This window comes from Talpa occidentalis, unplaced genomic scaffold (genome assembly GCF_014898055.3).
Source record: "Talpa occidentalis isolate TD23 unplaced genomic scaffold, MPIMG_talOcc4v2.1 talOcc4.11, whole genome shotgun sequence".
In the NCBI taxonomy this organism is placed as follows: Eukaryota; Metazoa; Chordata; class Mammalia; order Eulipotyphla; family Talpidae; genus Talpa; species Talpa occidentalis.
The window spans coordinates 64,554,755-64,574,764 of record NW_023601104.1 but is presented as its reverse complement, the minus strand read 5'-3'; the positions used below and the strand labels follow the sequence as shown (position 1 = coordinate 64,574,764).

General features: G+C 38.5%; 1 protein-coding gene across 2 annotated transcripts in view; it reads left to right on the top strand.

Moving 5' to 3' along the window:
* GCH1 (GTP cyclohydrolase 1) overlaps positions 1-20,010 on the top strand; it is a 44,686-nt gene that overhangs the window by 13,473 nt on the left and 11,203 nt on the right. For both annotated transcript variants that reach the window (XR_005123756.2, XM_037503379.2), the window contains exons 2-3: positions 15,898-16,007; positions 16,556-16,611. Coding sequence is in view for 1 of the 2 variants with exons in the window: in XM_037503379.2 (XP_037359276.1) it covers positions 15,898-16,007; positions 16,556-16,611 (166 nt within the window). In the remaining variant the exon portion in view is untranslated. The remainder of the gene's footprint in view (positions 1-15,897; positions 16,008-16,555; positions 16,612-20,010) is intronic.

Here is a 20,010-nt window from a genome sequence, read left to right as displayed (position 1 = left end):
TGATATACACCAAGAAGGAAACTCACTTGACTCTATCAGTTGGGGGGAAAATGTATCAAAATTTTTGTTTTTTATAATTTGTCTATAATTTAGCTGATTCTTTTTTTTTTTTTAATAGAGGCATGTTTTCTTTGTTTGTTTGTTTGTTTGTTTGTTTGTTTGTTTTTTGTTTATACAAGCACTGGGTACAGTCAGAAGTGCGGGAGGGTGAGAGAATTCACCAGAGCCAGAGCGGGGAGCAGAACAGGCAGAAGGACCGAAGTACACTGCTGAGGGGAGCAGCGGGCGGCAGGAGAGGTCTGCGCGCCATGTGGGACCCTCCTCCGGTGGCCGGGGAGCAGCCAGGGATCGAACCGGCGCCGCAGAGGCCGCGGGCAGCTTCGCAACCCAGCGCTCAACTGCTGCTCCACCGGGGAGGCCCTATAATTTAGCTTCTTAATACATTAAGCTATTTAGGCTACTAAATAACACCTTTAAATCAAATCTCGGCACTCGTGGTTAACAAGTACAGACTGTAGCTAGCACTTCATATATTTCCAGCATTTTTCCTAGTGCTTTTATATGTGCTAATTCATTTAAACCTCACAACACCCTCTGAGATGAAAGAGTACTATTATAACCCCATTTCATAGATGAGGCAATTGAGGCCTGTCATTAACTGATCACTTTCTATTCCCTCCCAGTCCACTATTCTACTTTGTGTATTTGACTATTCTAGTTACCTCATGAGTGAAATTATACCTTATTTGTCTTCGTCCTTGGCCTGTTTCACTTAGCATAATGACTTAACATTCATCCATATTAACATCATTTTAAAGCTAGAAAAGACCTGTTTGAGCCTTATGTGAGCCAGTAAGTCATTCTCTAGAATGTTACGAAGTCTTACATTTGGAAGTTCTTTATTTTTATTTTCTTAAGAAGGTTAGAATTGAAGATACATTAAATGTGTGCATATATTTATCAAAATACCAGCTCTATGAATGAACCTGTCCTAAAAAGGGGAAGCAGTTGGCCTGATACTGGTCCACAAACAGCCCATGGTCTTTGCAAGCAGGGACCAGGACAAAGTTCCTGGGCAGAGGAGCAAATGGGGTTCTCTGTGGTCAGAAATCAGGCAGGTGGTTTTTTGTGGAAAGACTTGAAACCGTAGATGAGGAGACATAGTTTTTGAAGGTGAATCTAGAAGAAAATTCATTTTGAGTATTATTTTTTTAAACAAGTAGTCCATGTTAATTTAGAAAACATTGTGGTCTACAATTATGATTCTGAAGCAAAAATAATACACTATTATTGAGAGTTTTTTTGTACCATGGAGTTAACATTAAATGTTTTTAAAGCAGCTAAGTTTATTTTTTAAAGATTTATTTATTTATGCATACAAGTATTGGGGTACAGGCCAGAGGTGTGGGGAGTGAGAGGATTCACCAGAGACAGAGTGGGGAACAGAATAGGCAGATCGACTGAAGCACACTGCTGAGGGGAGCAGCAGGCGAGTCAGGAGGTGTCTGCTGAGCCATGTGGGTAGCTCCCTGGCCGGGGATTGAACTCATGTGGCAGTGGCTGCAGATAGCCTCATAAGTTGCATCTTAACCCCTTGCACGACCAGAGAGGCCCTAAGTTTATTTTTTTTAAAGATCATTATAAAAGGCATTAGGATGAGCACCTTTCTGTTTTTAAAGTCCAATAAGCCCTTCTAAAGAACTTCACCTGATCCCTTCCAGCTCCATCCACGTTGCTGCAAATTACATGAGTTTATCTTTTTTGATTGCTGAGTAATAGTCCATTGTGTATATGTACCACATCTTCTTGAACCAATCATCTATTTTTGGGCATTTGGGTTGTTTCCATAGCTTAGCTATTGTAAATAGTGCTGCTGTAAACATAGGGGTGAAGTGCCCTTTTGAATGATTCTGTGTCCTTTGGGTAAATACCTAGGAGTGGAATTGCTGTATCATATGGAAGCTCCATCTTTAGCAGGTTGAGGAATCTCCACACAGCTTTCCATAGTGGTTAGACCAGTTTGCACTCCCACCAGCAGTGTAGGAGAGCTCAGCAAAATAAGCCAGAAAGGAAAAGAAAAATACCGGATGGTCTCACTCATAGGAAGAATTTAGAAAACCTAAATAAGGGACCAGGAAAAAGACTAATTATAATAAAGTAAAAATCAAAATCAACAAGCAACTATAAACCAGAGACACACTATAGGGCAGGGGTTGGGGAGGGGGATTAGGGTCAAAATAAAAGGGGTGGAAATTGTATGGGAAATATAACCAAGATGAAAATGCATACATTGTTCAAAAATGAAAAATGATGTAAAAATTATATAAAATTAAAAAAAGTAGAAAAAAAAAGGAACTTCATCTGAACTACAGTGAACTCATTGCTCCTTTGTTTAGTCTTTATAACCTGATCATTCACTTTACCTGTGATTCCTCCTTCTCGTTAATGTTCCTGGTTACTTGTGTTCTGTGTCCTGTACTATGTCTTGAGTATCCTGAGTATCTCTAGACTCTGTCCTATCTTGTCTTGCTCTGACTCTTAGTCATCATTCACCTGAAGTACAGTGATGGCTTTTACTGGCAGCCTTGCCTCCCAGCTTGTCCTGCTCTAACAGATTAATGCCAACATAATTTTACTAAAATATGTCTCTTCTGAAAATTCTTGCCTGATTTTCTCTTGTCTTTTCTCACCTTGACTGCGATGTCCTATGTTCTAATCTCTTGCCTGCCTGCATTTTTTTCTTCCATCACCACCTCCTCTTGAGGGACATTGAAGTATTTTATATATATAGCTAGTCTAGAAAAACCATTCTATCTCATTCACACAGTGGAGCTGGAGACTAAGGCAGAAGTCTACATGAAGCTTCTTTCACAACATTTGACCTTATTATCTGCTTTTTTCCTCTAATTTTTTTCACTATTTTTAGTTTTGGGCTATTAACCATGAGAATCTCCTCCCACTGATCCCCTTCAGCTCTCGATCACATTTTATCAACAGTTATTGCCTATATAGAGTTCTATAAAATAAGCAACCAGATTTAGGTGAGTAAAATTGCTGTTTCTGAATTCTGGGTTGAATTTTTTTGACATCTAGTTGGTCTAAATGCTGTTACAGTGAAGTGCTTTCCCAAAAATGCATGTCTCTTGCATGATGTATTTTATTTATTCTACATTGGAATCAGGGCCAGGTACAATGGAGGCTATTGACAAATGTACCAAACAAAGAATTTCTCACTGAAATAGCATAAAATGCAATTATATCTATTGTATAGTTTATATACTCCTGGTCAGATGTTCATGAGCAAAGATAAAGTCTCTACATGCTGGAATTCAACTGAGAGACTGTTGCTGGACTACAGATTACTTGAAGGCAGTGCTGCTATAAGTCATACCTCCTAAATGACCACCTCCTTCAAAATGTAAGTGCTTTTGTTTGTGCACAGACAGCCATGGAGATCTGCCAGTCTGATTGGCTATCAGAAACAACTTGCCTTTCCGATGCAAGTAGTTAGCTGTCAGCCTCCAGCTGTTAGCATCTTTAGGATTTGCCTCAGTCGAGGCCATGCCTATTTCATGCTGTTTTCTTTGATTTTAATACCCATCTTTTTCTTTCTTCCTGTTCCCTCTGTACCACCATAAATGGAGCTTTTTGAGAGTGGGGCCCTTACAAGTAAAGTGGTTTATAAGACGAAGATGCAAATCTTTCTGCTTCATATTTATGGTGTTAAATATTTTGTTCACTGATGTGATTCCTACGTCCATTTGGTGTCTCTTAAGCTGTTAGTGTGTTCAAAAAAGACTTCTTCTGGTGTGTCAGAAAGGACAACTCATCTGCACTGGGCACAACAGCCCCACTAACTGGTTTATGGCTCTAGCCCAATCACTTTACTCTTGCTATGGTCCACAGGAAGAGAGTCACACTGAGGTCTTTGCAGCATGGGCGTATCCTCAGAATTGTCTCAGTGCTCACTGTGTTGACTTCCAGCAGCTGACAGGTGATATCCTAGCAAGCATGCAGACTTCTTTCCATGGTAGAGGTGCTGTTTATCTCTGAAACACACAAGACTCACAGGTAGTTTCTATGGTAACAGGTACCTGAGCTTGCTTGCTCTCTTTTTTCCTTGTGATGCAGGTTTATGAAAGGGGTTCTTCATCTGTATGTTCTTTAGGGTCTATGATCTTATAACCGGTAGTCTTTTTGATTAGCTAAAGCCTTTATTTGAATACTTTCCCCTTGTGAGTATTGTAGACCTCCTGTTAGAAGAATAAGCAGAAGCTAGTCAGACTAGCATGTGAGGTTTTAATCTATTAGTGAGGCTTCATGTCAACTAAAGGAGGAATTGTTGGATTCATTTGTTTAACAGTGACACCAAGAAAACTGATATTCTCTGTTAAGATCATTTATTTTTTTATTTTTTCAAAAGATTTATTTATTTATGCATACAAGAACTGGGGTATAGGCCATAGCCACGGGGCGGGGGGAGGCACTGTGAGAGGATTCACCTGAGACAGAGTGGGGAACAGAACTAGCAGACTGACTGAAATACACTGCTGAGCCAGGGAGGCCCTGTTAAGATCATTTAGAGTACAATTTCTACACTGGCAAAATACAGCTCTCCTGCTCACCAGTGACTATGCAGTTGCTTCTCCTTTTCTTTCTCCTTCTTAAATAAACCTGTCTTTTTAAAATGTAAAAAAAAAAAAATCATGACATTTCATTTTACTTTTAATTTTTATTATGTAAAATTTTCAAGCAAAAGTAGACAAGGTTGTGTAATGAATAGCTTTATACTTACTACATAGATTCAAAATTAATGTTTTCCCATATTGGCACAGTGTAGTCTTTAACTAAAAGCTAATCAGAGACATATTTAGAGGTGAGATTTTATTCCCAAAAGTGTTTTCCTTCTTTTTTTTCTTTTTTTAAAGATTCATTTATTTATTTATACAAGCACTGGGTACAGTCAGAAGCGTGGGAGGGTGAGAGAATTCACCAGAGCCAGAGCGGGAAACAGAACAGGCAGACTGATGAAGTACACTGCTGAGGGGAGCAGCGGGTGGCAGGAGAGGTCTGTCACGCCATGTGGTACTCTCACTGTCGGCTGGGGATCGAACCGGTGCTGCAGAGGCTGTGGGAAGCTTCGCAGCCCAGCGCTCAACCGCTGCGCCACCAGGGGAGGCCCAAAAGTGTTTTCCTTCTTACCCATTTATGCTATCTTTAGAAAAAATAATGATTAATTCCTTCATGTCATTTAATACCTAAATCTATATTCAGATTTCCCCAGTTCTCCCATGATTTGTTCAAACCAGGACCTACTCAAGGGCCATACATTTACATTTGATGGTTAGGTTTTAATCTAGAAGAGTTCCTGCTACCTCCTTTCTTTTCCCCATGACACTGATTTATCAGAGATTGTCAGTTGTCATGTAAAATATTGTGCCTTTGGGACTTGTTTGATTGTTTTCTCCTTGTTTCCATTTAACTTGTTTCTCTAGCTCTCATATTCCTGGAAACTGGAAATTAGGTCTAAAGACTTGATTAAATTCAAGGAAAAAAATTTTAGCAGGAATGCTCTTTTATTCATGCGATATCACAACCAAGAGACAAAATATTTGGATTTTGAAGAAGGAAAGACATCTTGTTGGCTTGAAAATCGAGTCTTTACTGGTTTCCTAGAATAAACTTCTATGGAAAAATTCCTTTTTTTTTAAGAAGGCTTTTTTTTTTTTTTATTAGTTTGAAGATTTAATGGGATTCTCCTTTCCCCTGAAACTGTTCCAGTTTGATTTCAAAAAGTAAAGGTCAAAGTAGCATTAAATTACTGAATCTCCTCTCATATGAACCAAATAAATAGTTGATAAAACAGTGTTTTGTGACTGATGAGCTCCAGTGGTCTGGGCTCTAGTGGTCCCTGACTACCAGGCTGTTCCTTCTGAACAGCTCTCTGGGGTGGGCAGTTAGCTTGACCCTCTCCTCTTCTGGAACCCCATGTTTATGACCAATTTTACTTTTCCTTAAAAAGATCATATTTCCACCCTTCATTTCCTTTGCTGTCTTTGAATATAGACCTTGTCACCTCATCACTGACTGTGAACTGCAGCAACTCCTGATTCAGGTTTCCTGCCTCTGGTCTGTCCCCCCAAACCCCCAAAGTCCATTCTTCTAGTAGGCTGGTTCAGACTTCTGCGGGTGATCAGGACTTTCACCTAGGAGTCAGAGGACAAGGGTCAAAATCCAGCTCACGTCAACTATTTATTTATTTATTTTTAAAAGATTTATTTATTTATACAAGCACTAGGTACAGTCAGAAGCGTGGGAGGGTGAGAGAATTCACCAGAGCCAGAGCGGGGAGCAGTGCAGGCAGACTGACAAAGTACACTGCTGAGGGGAGCAGTGGGCATGATAGGAGAGACCTGCGCGCCATGTGGGACCCTCGCCCGGCAGCCAGGCATCAAACTGGCGCTGCAGAGGCTGCAGGCAGCTTTGCAACCCAGCGCTCAACCGCTGTGCCACCCGGGAGGCCCTCTCACGTCAACTATTTAGTTGGCTGTTCTTAAGGATATCCTTAATGTTTTCCAGTAGAGTATCAGTTTCCCCATCTGCAAAATAGGGATGACAGTAGTTTGACTAATGCAGAGTGTGGCAAGGCTTAAAGAGGTCATGAACTAAATGTAAAATATAATTAAATTAATTTGATTACTTTAATTACTTTAATTACAAAATTCTCTAAAATAGAAGAGCATCTGGTTTCTGCCCAGCGCATCTCAACCCACTCAGGCAATTCCCTTCCTTTTGTTGCTTTCCAATTGTATGTTTCATTTCACATAGTAACTCTCTTCCTTACCCTTCTAGAAAACCTCTTTTCCTTTCCTTCTATCCATCTTTAAGGCTTGGTTCAAACCTTATCCATCTTTAAGGCTTGGGTCAAACCTTAGTCTTCAATATAATCATACTTTTTCTACCAACTCATAATATTTTCTTTATGTAAACTATTGCCTTTATAGTTTAACTCCTAGTCATTCTTCAGATATTTTTACACTTAGCCCTCTTATTTCCTCAAATCTTACATTTCCTGAGTTCACAGTTTAATGTATTTGTGTCCAGCTCAGAAACTAGTACAGAATTGTTTTTGAAAACTTGATTATGTTACCCTTGAAACTGTTGTCTAGTAAGTTGACTGTACCACCCAGCTGGTTTCGTAAATAACTATGTTTTTCTAGAATATGGAAACAACTTTCTCTTGTGAGTTCTCCCTCTATTGTTTTTTACTGGAGCGCATTCATCCTTTCTGCTGTCTGCTGTAAATAAAGTTAGCTCCAGCTTCTTTCCTTGTCCCTTGATCCACCCCCTCCTCCACCCCCCCAACCTCAGTCTCTGTTCCAGGCCTCCTTTCTCATCAGGTGTGCAGATCTCACTGTAATCTTCAATTGTCACCCTCTGACTATGGCGAAGGTCTGTGGTAAGGAGTTATATTGCCCACTGTTTGACCTTGCTAAAATTCAAATTAGGGCCAGTCATGGATCTATATTCAACTCTCATCTTCTCTCACCCCTCAAAGCCTATGCTCCCAGCCCTAATGTTTATCAGAGTCACTGGCATTATTAAAAGACATGCCTGAGTTCACTCCCGACCCCCTTCTTGTGAGTCAGGCATTTTCAGGGTAAACTGGGAAGTGAAGTTTTCCAAAACTCTCTGATTGGCCATATTTGGGAATCACTGTTCTAAAATATAATCCCTTATCTCTTAATCATTTGTCACTAATGATGGCTTGAACAGCCTGCTGGTAGTAACTTGTTGGATGGGATCACACATATTTCCTTAACATCCATCTGTATGAAATCTCATGGCATAAATGAATGTAGGATGATAAGGAATGAGCCTATTAAAGGCTTTTGAAGCAAATGGATAGCTTATCAGATTGTTGTGCTCTTTCTTTAGAACTCCTGTGAACCAGACCTTGTTATCACCATCTGTTTTGTAATTTCCATTTTCAGTTTAACAGCTGGATTGTGAAAGATATAAAAAATTATCCAATTAAAAAACTAAATGTGGCAAGTGTGAATATTTTTTTAAAATAAAATGACTCCTTGCATACCCTCTTTGTTTACTTTTATTTTGTTTACTTTCCTCAGATAGCCTCTAAAACTCTAGTTTTTGGTCTACCAGAAAACTTCAGAGTAGTAAACAGAGACCAGAATCTTCGTTCTTGTGGTGGGTAACTTTGAGAGTTAATAGTGTATATGATTGGCAACCTTCAGTTGAATCCATGAACAAATCAGACTAGTTTAAAATGGAAACAGTATGGGAAACTGCTGGTCACTGCCATTCACATCTCAAAAGTTGACCGGGGAGTGAGGGAGGGTGGCAACTCTGCTATAATTTATCATCAATTTCCAACCCTCCTCCCCCACCCCAGAGTAGTACAAGACAGAAACCTAGGAGTTAGGTTAAATTTCTCAGAAACCATCTTCTTACCTGTGAAGACCCTGAAACGCAGGTCATATTCCACACAAAACTTGAATGTGAACCTGAATCTCTGGACTTTTTTCTTCTTTTGCTCGCTGGTCTCTGATTTATTACAAAGGATATTATTAAGGAACAGCCAACTGTAAGGGATGCATGGGGCAAGGAGCTTCCATCTCTTCTCTGGATCTCTTTTAATTCATTCCTTTTACTTTACCATTAGTCTACTTTGACCATTGCATGTGGTTCTCTATGAGCCAATGAAGGTATTGTGTCTGGGTGGAAATATTGCCTGTGGTTTCATTCTCACATTTCAATATTTTATAAAAAAGCTACAATGAGCAATACTGTTGTAACTGGAAAAAAGTTGTAGTCCAAAAAAATAACCTCACATGGGAAAACTTGTCTCTTGCTAGTGAAGTGTTCATAACACAGTCAATGGAGAGGATAGGAATATCTTACCAGTATTGTACTTGCTGAATGAAACATGTATATTAATGCTTTTTTGAGGGCAACCAGTACATTTATTTCAGTAGGCTTGACTATATATTATTTTTCAGCTTTATTGGGATATAATTGCCATAGAACATTGTGTTGATGTGATACACTTATGTATTGAAATTACCACCTTAATTACCACCTAAGAATTAGCTAACACCTCTATCCCATAACATAATAACCATTTCTTTTTGTGATGAGAACATTTAAGATCTGTTCACTTAGCAACTTTCAAGTATATAATGCAGAATTGTTAACTATATTCACAAAGCTGTGCATTAAATCTCCAGAACATGTTTCTCTTCTAATTAGAAATTTTATCTCTTTAACCAACATCTCCCTAGTTCTCCAACCCCACCCCCTAGTAACCATCATTCTGCTCTCCATTTTCACAAGTTGGCTTTCTTGGATTCCACATAAAAGTGAGATCATACAGTGTTTGTCTCTCTCTGCCTGACTTCTTTCACTTAGCATAATGCCCTCATGGTCCATCTGTGTCTTAGCTCTGTTTTAATTGCTTAAAAACAACGTATGGATTTATTTCTGCCAAGGATGATGGGATGAAAATTTCCAAATAACCAAACTTTTACTTTCTTTGCAATGTATTGGATCTTTCTTGCTGACAGAAGAGGTTCATGGGGTGTATTAAAGCTGTGCAGCAGCTCTGCCTGTTGCAGCAGACATGTGAACAGCTTCTGAAGTCATCTTAGTTTCCGACATTGTGTCAGTCTGTGAATGTTTGGGTTCATGCTTATTTGGCCAAGTTTTACAAATATCAGCTCTGTCTTACATGCGAAAAGCTGTGAGCGTTGGAAGTGCTAACAAGAGGTGTGTGTTAATGACGGCAATGACAGCAGCTATAGGGATTTTCTCCCCCCTTTTAATATTTAAATTTTTCCAACCAGAGGTAGAAAGCAAAGAGTTTTAATACCATACTTGGTTGCAGAATATCACTTAGGGAGATTTCTGAAGGAGTTTGCAGCATTGAAGCAAGCAGACTGTATCTTTCCTATCCTTCTCCAGACTCTGGAGGAGGTAACCTCAGGTTCTTGAATTTTTTTTAGAAAAAAAGCAAAACACCAGCATTTGTATGAACCCCTCAATTAAAAAAATGCTTTTATTAATGATTGTCTCAAATATACAAGAAGAAATATAAAGAATTAGATGAATCAGTATACAAGTTTTAACAAATCTTAATATTTCATTATAATTGTTTTCAAAAATACAAATTAAACTTCAGTTATCTCTTTCTGAGCCTCCCTCTACAGAGTTAACCATTATCTTGAATTTGATCTCTCACTCTCATGCCTGTTTTTACTCTTTTACTTTATGTGTGTGTCCACAAACAGCATGTAGCATTGGTTCTAGTTCATTAAAATGGATCATACTGTACATACCTGCTTCTGATACTGGCTTTTTTCATTGGACATTGTTTCTGAAGTTCATAAATGCAGCTCAGATTTACTCATTTTCACTGATGGATTATATTTTATTATGTGGCTGTAGCTAGATTGTGTAATCACTCTTCTGATTCATATTTAAATTCCTAATATTTACAATTACCAATATTGCTGCAATGAGAATTTTTAATTGCATTATTTTTATTGAGGTAACAGGCTTACAACATTGTATGTAGCTTGGGGATATAGGTTCACACCTCTTCAGGTGTATATTACCACACCATGATCACCCCTAAAGTACCCATAATCCTCCACCATATTCCATGGGCCCCTCACATTCACACTCCCCTCTTCTAAGCCTCCCCTGCAAGGAGAATTCTTATGTTCTCTTGGCCATATGGGTTTCTTTGGAGTTCCTTCTTTAAAATCTATTTTAAGAAAGTAAATCACAGGGTAAAGACTGACATATTAATTGGATAAAATGGAAGATCTAGGTTTAATTCTGGCTCTGTGCATCACATACAGAATACTCTGTGGAAATTCCAAAGCCTTAAGCCCCCAAGGTTGGGAGAAATTAGCACACATTACAGTGGTACCAGGAGGCACAATGCAATAAGTGCTACATGCTAGTAGTTCTGATGTAAGAGAGTCTGGGCTAGTGACTCAGAACTTTCTCCACTAATCAGGGTGAGATTTGTTACCCCCTCAAGCTGATATAATTCCACTCAAGAGGCCTGATGCCTTTTTAGGTCTTGTTCTCAGTGTCTTATTCTCTCTTAATTCTAAAACCAGCAGGCAGACCATGTTCTCTCTTTTCTATTCCTTAGAATGGATGCTTGCTCAGTGTTCTGAGTCTTCTTCCACTGACTTTTAATGCTGTTCCCAAAGAAGATGCATCAGGTGTGAAATTTGGGTTTCTGCAGAGTGCTGATCACCAAACACTCTAAACAGTGCTAGTTCCTCTTACCACAAATTCAAAAAGAACTCCATTAGAATTTTCCTTTCACAGGGAATCTCCTGAAGTTTCCTTTTACCCCTCTACTGCCCTCTTTATCCTCAAAAAAATAGGGCTATATTTATCCTTAAATGTATAATGTTTCAGTAGGAGCATTTTGAAGCTGTGATGATTCTGTTGTAGTAGCACAAGTATGGAATACTTCAAAATAAGGGCACTTCAAGCTTGGTTCCTAGGCCAGGAATATTAGCAATTTCTGGCATCTTGTTAGAAAAGCAAATTTTCAGGCCCACTACTAAATCAGAAGCTCTGGGTGTCTAGTACTTTTGATTTAACAACCTTCTTCTAGGGTGCTTAAGTAAGTGCTTGAGGTCATATCGTGGGCTGCTGCACTGTCATTCCTGGGATGGTTGTCCAGCAGTGTTGTTTATTGTCATCGCTTAATCATTAATGACATGAGAAAGGTATACTTTAGAATTGACAATGTGTGGTGGTGTTATTGGCAAACCTTTAAGTTTCAGAGGCTGCTTTTATTTTCTTTGTTGGTAATGACCAACAGTAGGAAACAGAATGCTGTAAATCCTCGTTTCCAGGGTTACCTTCTTACTGCTGATAACAGGCAGGAAATTAAAACAATCTGTGATAGTGTTTTGTTCTTATTAACCACAGACAGTAGTTTGCAGATATGCTGGAGCAAAACATAAATAAATATAGCAGGGGAATTACATTATGAGGAAAAATGATTTCTCTAGGTCAAGTTTATAGTCTGGGTTCATTTTTTAATTTTATTTTTATTTTTTAAAAAGATTTATTTATTTATGCATACAGGAGCTGGGGTACAGGCCAGAGGTGTGGGGGGTGTGTGTGAGAGGATTCACCAGAGACAGAGTAGGGAACAGAACAGGCAGAAACACACGACTGAAACACAATGCTGGGGGGAGCAGCGGGCGAGTTAGGAGAGGTCTGCTGTGCCATGTGGGTTGCTCCCTGGCCGGCTGGGGATCGAACTTGTGCTGCTGGGGATCGAACTTGTGCTGCAGAGGTTGTGGACAGCTTCATAGATTGCGTCTTAACCCCTTGCGCCACCAGGGAGGCCCTGGGTTCATTTTTTAAAAAGATTTTATTCATTTTTGTAGAAGAATTGGGGGATAGGCCAGAGGTGAAGGGGGTGAAAGGATTCATCAGAGACAGAGTGAGGAGCAGAGCAGGTGGATTTACTGAAATACACTGCTTAGGGGAGTAGTGGGCGAGACCAGAGAGATCTACTGCGTCAAGTATGGGTTAGCTCCCTGACTGGGAGTTGAACTCAGGCCACAGCAGTGATAGCAGTGATAATCCCTAGGCCACCAAGGAGGACCTAGACTGGTTCATTTTAATGAAATGGAATATAGGCAACATATTAGCATTCTAGTACCACAAGATATTAAACTGTACAAGGGGACTATTTTTCTTTTTGGTTTAATTTTGAGACTGTAGAACATATACATGATTTCAAAGTCAAAACTACATAACAAGTTAGATATCTCACTTCCGTCCATATCCCTCTTCTATTTTTAGTCCTTCATAGGTAATCATTTTTAGTAGCCTTTTGATTTAGCCTCCTAGTGTTTCTTTTTCAAGAGAATCATAAATATGTATGTATATATTTCTTATCTCCCCAATCTACTTTCTTTACACAAATGGTTACAAACAATACTGTAACTTTATAAAGTTGACTCTATTAAGGTGTAACTTCAATTTTTAAAAATTCACTACAATTATGTGTACAATCTGAGTTTTGAAAACTGTATGTAGTTGTAGAGACGACAGCACCAGGAAAGTATCAATCATTGCCATCACCCAAAAAGTTTTCTTTCTTTTTTTTTTCTTTTTGTGGGACCCTCGCCAGTGGCCGGGGAACGAGCCGGTGCTGCAGAGGCCGCGGGCAGCCTCGCAGCCCAGCGCTCAACTGCTGTGCCACCAGGGGAGGCCCCCCAAAAAAGGTTTCTTTCTACCCTTCTACAGTCAATCCTCTCTCCTATCTCTCTGGTCCCTGGAAAACTCCCTATCTGTTTTCTATCACTATATTTGCTTTTTTCTAGAATCTCATACATAGTTAGGGGTGGTGTGCATGCATGCATGTGTGTGTGTATTTTGTTTATGGAGGCTCAGCCATGTTGATACATGTATGAGTGGTTATTCCATTTTACTACTGAGTAGTGCTCCATTGTTTATACATCCCAGTTGATGGATTGGAATAATCCTGTTGATATGTGCATTTTGCTTTCTGTTTTCAAATTATTTTGAAATTACAGAATACTTCCAAGGAGCACAAGAATTTTCACATACCCTTTCTCCAGTCTTCCCAACTGTTAATATCTCATATGGATGTTGTACAGTTATTAATAATTAATACTGATACAATGCTATTAACTAAAACAGGTTTTATTTGGATTTAAATTTTTCCATTGCATTTAACTGGCATAATTTTTTGGTATTTAATCCTGACAGACCCTCAGGCTTCCCATATCTTTAAACCAGTACTTGTTTAGGTATTTTATTAGAATGTCCCTCAATTTGTCTGATGATTGGACTATAGTTAAAGATTCTTAGAAAGAATACCATAGAGTTTGCATCATATTATGTTAGGAGCTATGTAAAATCAGTATGTCTTATTACTGGTGAAGTTAACCTTGATCACTTGGTTAAGGCAGTGCCTGCCAGGTTTCTCCAACTGTAAAGTGATTTTTTTTTCTTTCTTCTCTGCAGTCTGTTTTTTTTTTAAAAATGTTGCTTTATAAACTGTTAAAATTCTGATGTACAGAAGTGAACCCATATGGACACAGAGCTTAGCGACTCTTCAATTTTAATTGTAATAGTTGCAACAATAGCTACCACTTTCTCCACCTGCATAATTATAAGTACATGTGGATTATCTCATTTAATCCTCAGATGCCCCTGTGAAGGAGGCACTTTACTTATGCCCACTTTACAGTAAAGAAGACTGAGGCAAAGACAGTCTTGCCTAAGGTCCAGCAGTTAGTAAGTGATGGAGTCAGAACCTAATTCAGCCTAAGTAAAAGGACAACTTTTATTTTAACACATGCCACATGGTTGTAATCAGAGCTTAGAACAGGGATGCACTCACTCCTTGCCAGAGAAAACAAATGAAAGCTTCCTACATTTGATGTTTCTCTCTTGTTCTTTCTTTATGAAATATTTTTGTTTGTTTTTACTTTCAGGAAGATATCTAGTATGACTTAAGATTTTAGTAAGCAATACAAGGCAATAAAATTACATTGAAATTTGGGAGACATCCAGAATTCTTTAGGGAGCATTTAGGATCTATCTTTAGACACCTTCTTTCAGACATATTCTTTCAGGAATATGATTGCAGGCTAGCATAGTATTTATAATAGAAAATTGATTTTAAAGGAGTATTTTCTTAAAAAATGACACTGTGACTTACCTCCCACCCCCAGATTTTTTTCAGCCACTCCTAACAAGGGTGATATGTTTGTCTGTGTTTATCTAAACTCTATGTGTTCACTTTTGTTGACCACACTAATGACTTTTCTACTACACAGGCAAATTTGTCTCTGAATAGCCTGACTCAGAGCTTGATAACTGTGGTTAAATGATGACTCAATATCTATGAGACCCTATTCTAGTAGCAGCAGAAGCACTGAAGGTCAGGCCGTGTGGGTGGACATTTGTGCATCTTTCCCATGACTCACTTGGCAGCCTGCCCTCCTGAGGGAAATAGCTGGAGGTGGCTGAATGCTCTGTGCCTCTCCTGCCTTCCCTGTTCCATCACACTATGGTGATAGGGCAGCCCAACCCCCTAAATCACATTGCTCATGTCTTGAATGTATCTAGTCTGCCAACCTGTCCAGATATCAGTGTAATTTTTTAAAATAAACTTTATTTTTGTTTGTTTCTAAATGTCTCTTGTATGCCTGGCTGGAGTTTACACATCAAACAAGACACTGCTCACCACCCAAAGCCTTCCTGGACAAGTCTTTGCATAGAAACCATAGAACTTCTTTCCTTGGGAAGAAGAAGGAAACTGTTTAAGTCTGATGCTTGCATACAATAACTGGAAAATATTGTAAGAGTAGAAAGTTATTTGGGGGATAACTAAGATCATATTCGAGGGTATCTGGATCTGAATTCAGAAGTCAGAGAACTCTAAGGATTGGTCTTTTTCTTAGATATGGTTCTCTATACATCCATGATAGAGAATGATAAATCAAAGAAAATGAGAGAGGGGAAAGTGGCCATTTATACCACCAGATGTAGCCATGCTTGTTTTGACAGGTTTTCACTCTTTTCCTCTCATGCTGGAAATATATCTGTAATCCTGAATTCTTAAATGCAATACTGTGTCATAAGGATTTTTATTTTATTGTGTAAAGAAAAAGACTTAATTTGATGGGAGAAGAATAGCTTGTTTTAAATTTGTATTTCCTTAATACTTTAGTTAGGATTAACAATCTTATGCTCATTATCAATTTGTGTTTACCTATATAAATTGTTAATTTTTCTATTTGATCTTTTTGTAAAATTGGAAGTGTCACTAAAGCAAGCCTGTGATTTCAGATGTCCTAAATGATGCTATATTTGATGAAGATCATGATGAGATGGTGATAGTGAAGGACATAGATATGTTTTCCATGTGTGAGCATCATCTAGTTCCATTTACTGGAAAGGTAAGGCTATTATTTCCTAACAATTTCAAAAAGCATAATGACAACTTTTAAACTGGGATAATTATATTTAAAGCAGTCACCTGTTAAACCCCCAAATCCCAGACATTTAGAATTATACATAAAATATTTATTCTTTATCAATCTGACCAATCTAAATGCTTGAACAAACAGAAAGTGGCAGAAGCCCCTCAGAGCAAGAGTCTCATAAATGCCATGTTACTAGGTTAAAGTAATGAGGGTAAAGTGGCATCTTTTTTTCTAAGTAGCAGCTGCAGGCTCTGAAAACCTTTGTCCTTTATTCTGACTGACTAATGTTTGGCCCAACATATACTTATATGTAATATGTCTTGAGCAGTAGTGACTGCAGAATTTCTTGGGGCAGAAGTTAGTAATGTTAGTAGATTTAATTCCCCCCCGGCCCCACCCAACCCTTTCTAATTCCTTATTTTTTTTTTTTTTTTTTTTTACAAAATGGCACTGTATTTTCACATAACTCATGATTTTTGAGTTATGTAAAATTAATTTCTTTTGCTGCTTCTCCTCTGAAGGTCCATATTGGTTATCTTCCCAACAAGCAAGTCCTTGGCCTCAGCAAACTTGCAAGGTAAGTATGACGACATGGTAAATAGGAAAACAGGTTTATAGAACCTTCCCTTCTACAGGGACAATCTCTGTATCAGTGTGATCTAGCTTGGAAGGCACATTGCAACTTAAAATTTATAGTCACAGAGACAAACAGACTGAGAGGGCCTGAAACACAAATGCCCCTTTCTTCTGACTCCTCCACTGCTGGCCTCCTTCCCCGCTTCTACCCCTTCTTCCACCAGCTCAGCCTTGAAGTCTAGTTCACACCTTCTCAGTAGAGCCTTCCCCAGCTGGAGATGACCCGAGGGTACCTTCAGTTCAGACCCATCTTTTGAGGATGATTTAGCTAGCAGTGAGGGGTGAGGGGACACCTGTGCTGGGATCTAATTGCACTGCACTGTTTTCAGATTTTTGGCAAACCAGTGTTTGGTACCCTCAGCCTCAGCCCTGCTTTCCTCTGGGTTCCTCTGGGCATCTCTCTGGGCCCCAGTCAGCTCTCTTTTGGTTTCTTTGCCTCTGCAGTCACAAGTATGTGCCTTCCGAGGCTTCCTCACCTTCATTCCAAGATAGTGTTTACTCCTCTTTCCTTTCTGCCACAGTTTTCTGTCTTTTATCCTGTGCTTCAGGTTTTTTTTTTTTTTTTTTAAATTCCTTTCCATTGTCATTTGGCTTTTAGGAAGGAGAGGTAATATACATACACGGTCGTCTATGTTTAGCTGAAGTTAACCTGAGGATCAAGTGTTCATCTATTTCTGAGGGCCCAACCAACAATATTTTATTGCTCCCAACTATGCTTTTTTAGTAATTTCCTTCTATAGAGTTAGAGAATCTGGGATGAGTGGGAAAAACTGGGAAGTATGAGAGAGAGTTAAGAGCAAAATGAAGGAATACGTAATGAATGTACCGTTAAGCGTCCCCTTCCCCAACGCCATTATAAAAAATGGACGAAGCTAAGTTTCAATAACTTGATTGAGGCAACACTGACCATATCAAAGTGAAATAAATGAATGAATCTTTGTGACCTGACTGACTTCTCTGTGGCCCTGTGTTCCTGTTGCTGCATCACTTTAGCGCTGGGATTCACACAATTTTCAAATGGCGATAGAGATATTTTTTAATTCTGTGGTAGAACCCTAAAAATGACCCCAGCAACCTAATATCTGTGCTCCATAGCTGGTTTTTTGTTTGTTTGTTTTTTTTACTGCTAATTTTTCACCCATATTCTCTAGGGAAGGAAAAAGCAGGTAGAAGAGAGAAATATAACTTCCCCAGATTCAGAACTTATTCTTGCTCAGCATTCTTACTCTATCCATCAGATAGGGTTTGTTGGCACCATAAAAGGATGTTATTATATAATAGTTATACTCGCTTCACTGGTGTAAAGTTCTTAACAGAGATCCAGAAACAGCTTGTCTTTGTTCAGGGACCTGTATTCAGTGGCAGTGCCAACGGTGGCTGAGAATGAGTGTTGGTGGTGATGGGGGTTATTAATCCTCACATTTCTATTCTCATCCCTCTCCCCAGTAACCTGCTCCCAAATGATGATGATGATGAATTCACAAAAACTGTGGATAAAACTGTCTTAATACTTTGTAATATATGGTCTAAGTAAAATTAGTGTATTTGCTATGTAAATGTAGCTGTAGGCCCAGTCCCAGGTGCCCTCTTAGCAAGATTGCCAACCCTATACCTTTTCCTTGTAGAAATTCTGGAATATGCCTGCAACATACTGTTCACAAGTGAAAGGTGTGTAGTGGATAGCGTTTATGTTATATAATAGCTTGGCAGACCACATTAGACCTTGGCCTCAATGTAAGCAAGCTTCTCTAGAAGACCACATTGTGTACACTACAATGGGTAACACTTTATGGAAAAGAATTCTAGAGTGATCCAGTGAGGTCTTGGAATACATAATAACTTGGGGGTAGAAGGAAATAATCTTTGGTTATTTCCTTTTCCTGGTGAAAGGAACATATCTCAAATAATTAAGTTCTTATGAAATAATACAGAGAAGTTGATTATTGGAATGGGGGATTTGTGAATAAGCCAGAAAGAAAAAGAAAAATACCGGATGGTCTCACTCATATCTAGAAAACTTAAATAAGGGACCAGGAAAATGAATAAGGAATGGGGGATTTGTTTTTATTTAATCTTTATAAGATTAAAACTTAAGAAAAAAATGGAACTCTAAATCAAAGAACCAAGTATGTTACTTTCAGATATTTTGTAAAAAATTTGAATAACAGATCTATTAAATGGAAAAAAAGAACAAAATTTCATCCAACTGCTTATTTCTTATAAGAAGTTAGAATGTTTTAGGGAATGAAGAGCAATAAAGAAAGCTGAATATCTTAGCAAAACTTCACCATTCATTTTAATCTTGTATGTGAGGTTTGTTATATGCTTGCCTTTAAACGAATGACCTTTCAATGCCAGGGAAGTCAAATATCAAACAATAAAGCCTTAAGTAACAAGAAAATGCCAAGGGTAACTTGATCTGGTTTAACTCTAGTAGAAATCTAGAGTAAATTTAGTTTGAATAGAAATTTATTTTGTGGCTGAAAATCCATTGAACATGTATTGGTTTTCTTGCCTTAGAATAATTGAATGAACAGATTAAATCTTGAATTTAGAATTGTGGTGCCTGGGGGTAGCTATGGTTAATCTGTTTATGAGTACCTATTGTGAAAGGGCACTGTGTCAGCTACTGGTGCTGCAAGAGAGAAGTAGGACACAGCCACTGCCCTCAAGGAGGGTGGACCACATGGGGAAGCAGGTGGCACAGAAATGCCTGGTTTGGAGCTCTGCATTCAGAAAATCTAGGATATCTGTGGTTCCTCCAGCTTAAGAGACTTCAGGTGTAGGGCTCAGCAGAATTCTAAATGAAGAAATTCCTTTAGGAATTTCAAACACAAATAATGGTGTTGGAGCAAGATATATCCTACTGGGTAGGGAGTTGACTGATGAAAAGAGATTTAAGCAAGGGTGATAGGAGATAGTTTAAAACGGAGAGTGGGCATCAGATTGCAGAGTGAAGATTCTGTTTTTCTTCTTTCTATTATAAAAGTAATATACCTACCTGTTAAGCTTAAATACAAATGAGTAGGTAAAGGGAAAGTTTTTCTTTCCTATTTCCATTCCCCAGATTTAAAACTGAGATTTCCTGCACTATCTCTCTGGAAATTTTCTGTGCAATTTCCGTGTTAAAATTAGCAGAACTAAATAAAACAAAAAAGGGAGAGTATACTCTACATTTTTATTACAACTTGCTCTTTTAAAAATTTAAAACATCTTGAAATTCCTTAGGCATCTTTTAGTCCAAAAAGTCCAAGTTCCTTTTAATGGCTAAATAGTATTTCATTGATTGATTTAACCAGTCTTTGATATAGGTAAGTATAGCGTACAGTTTGAGGTTATT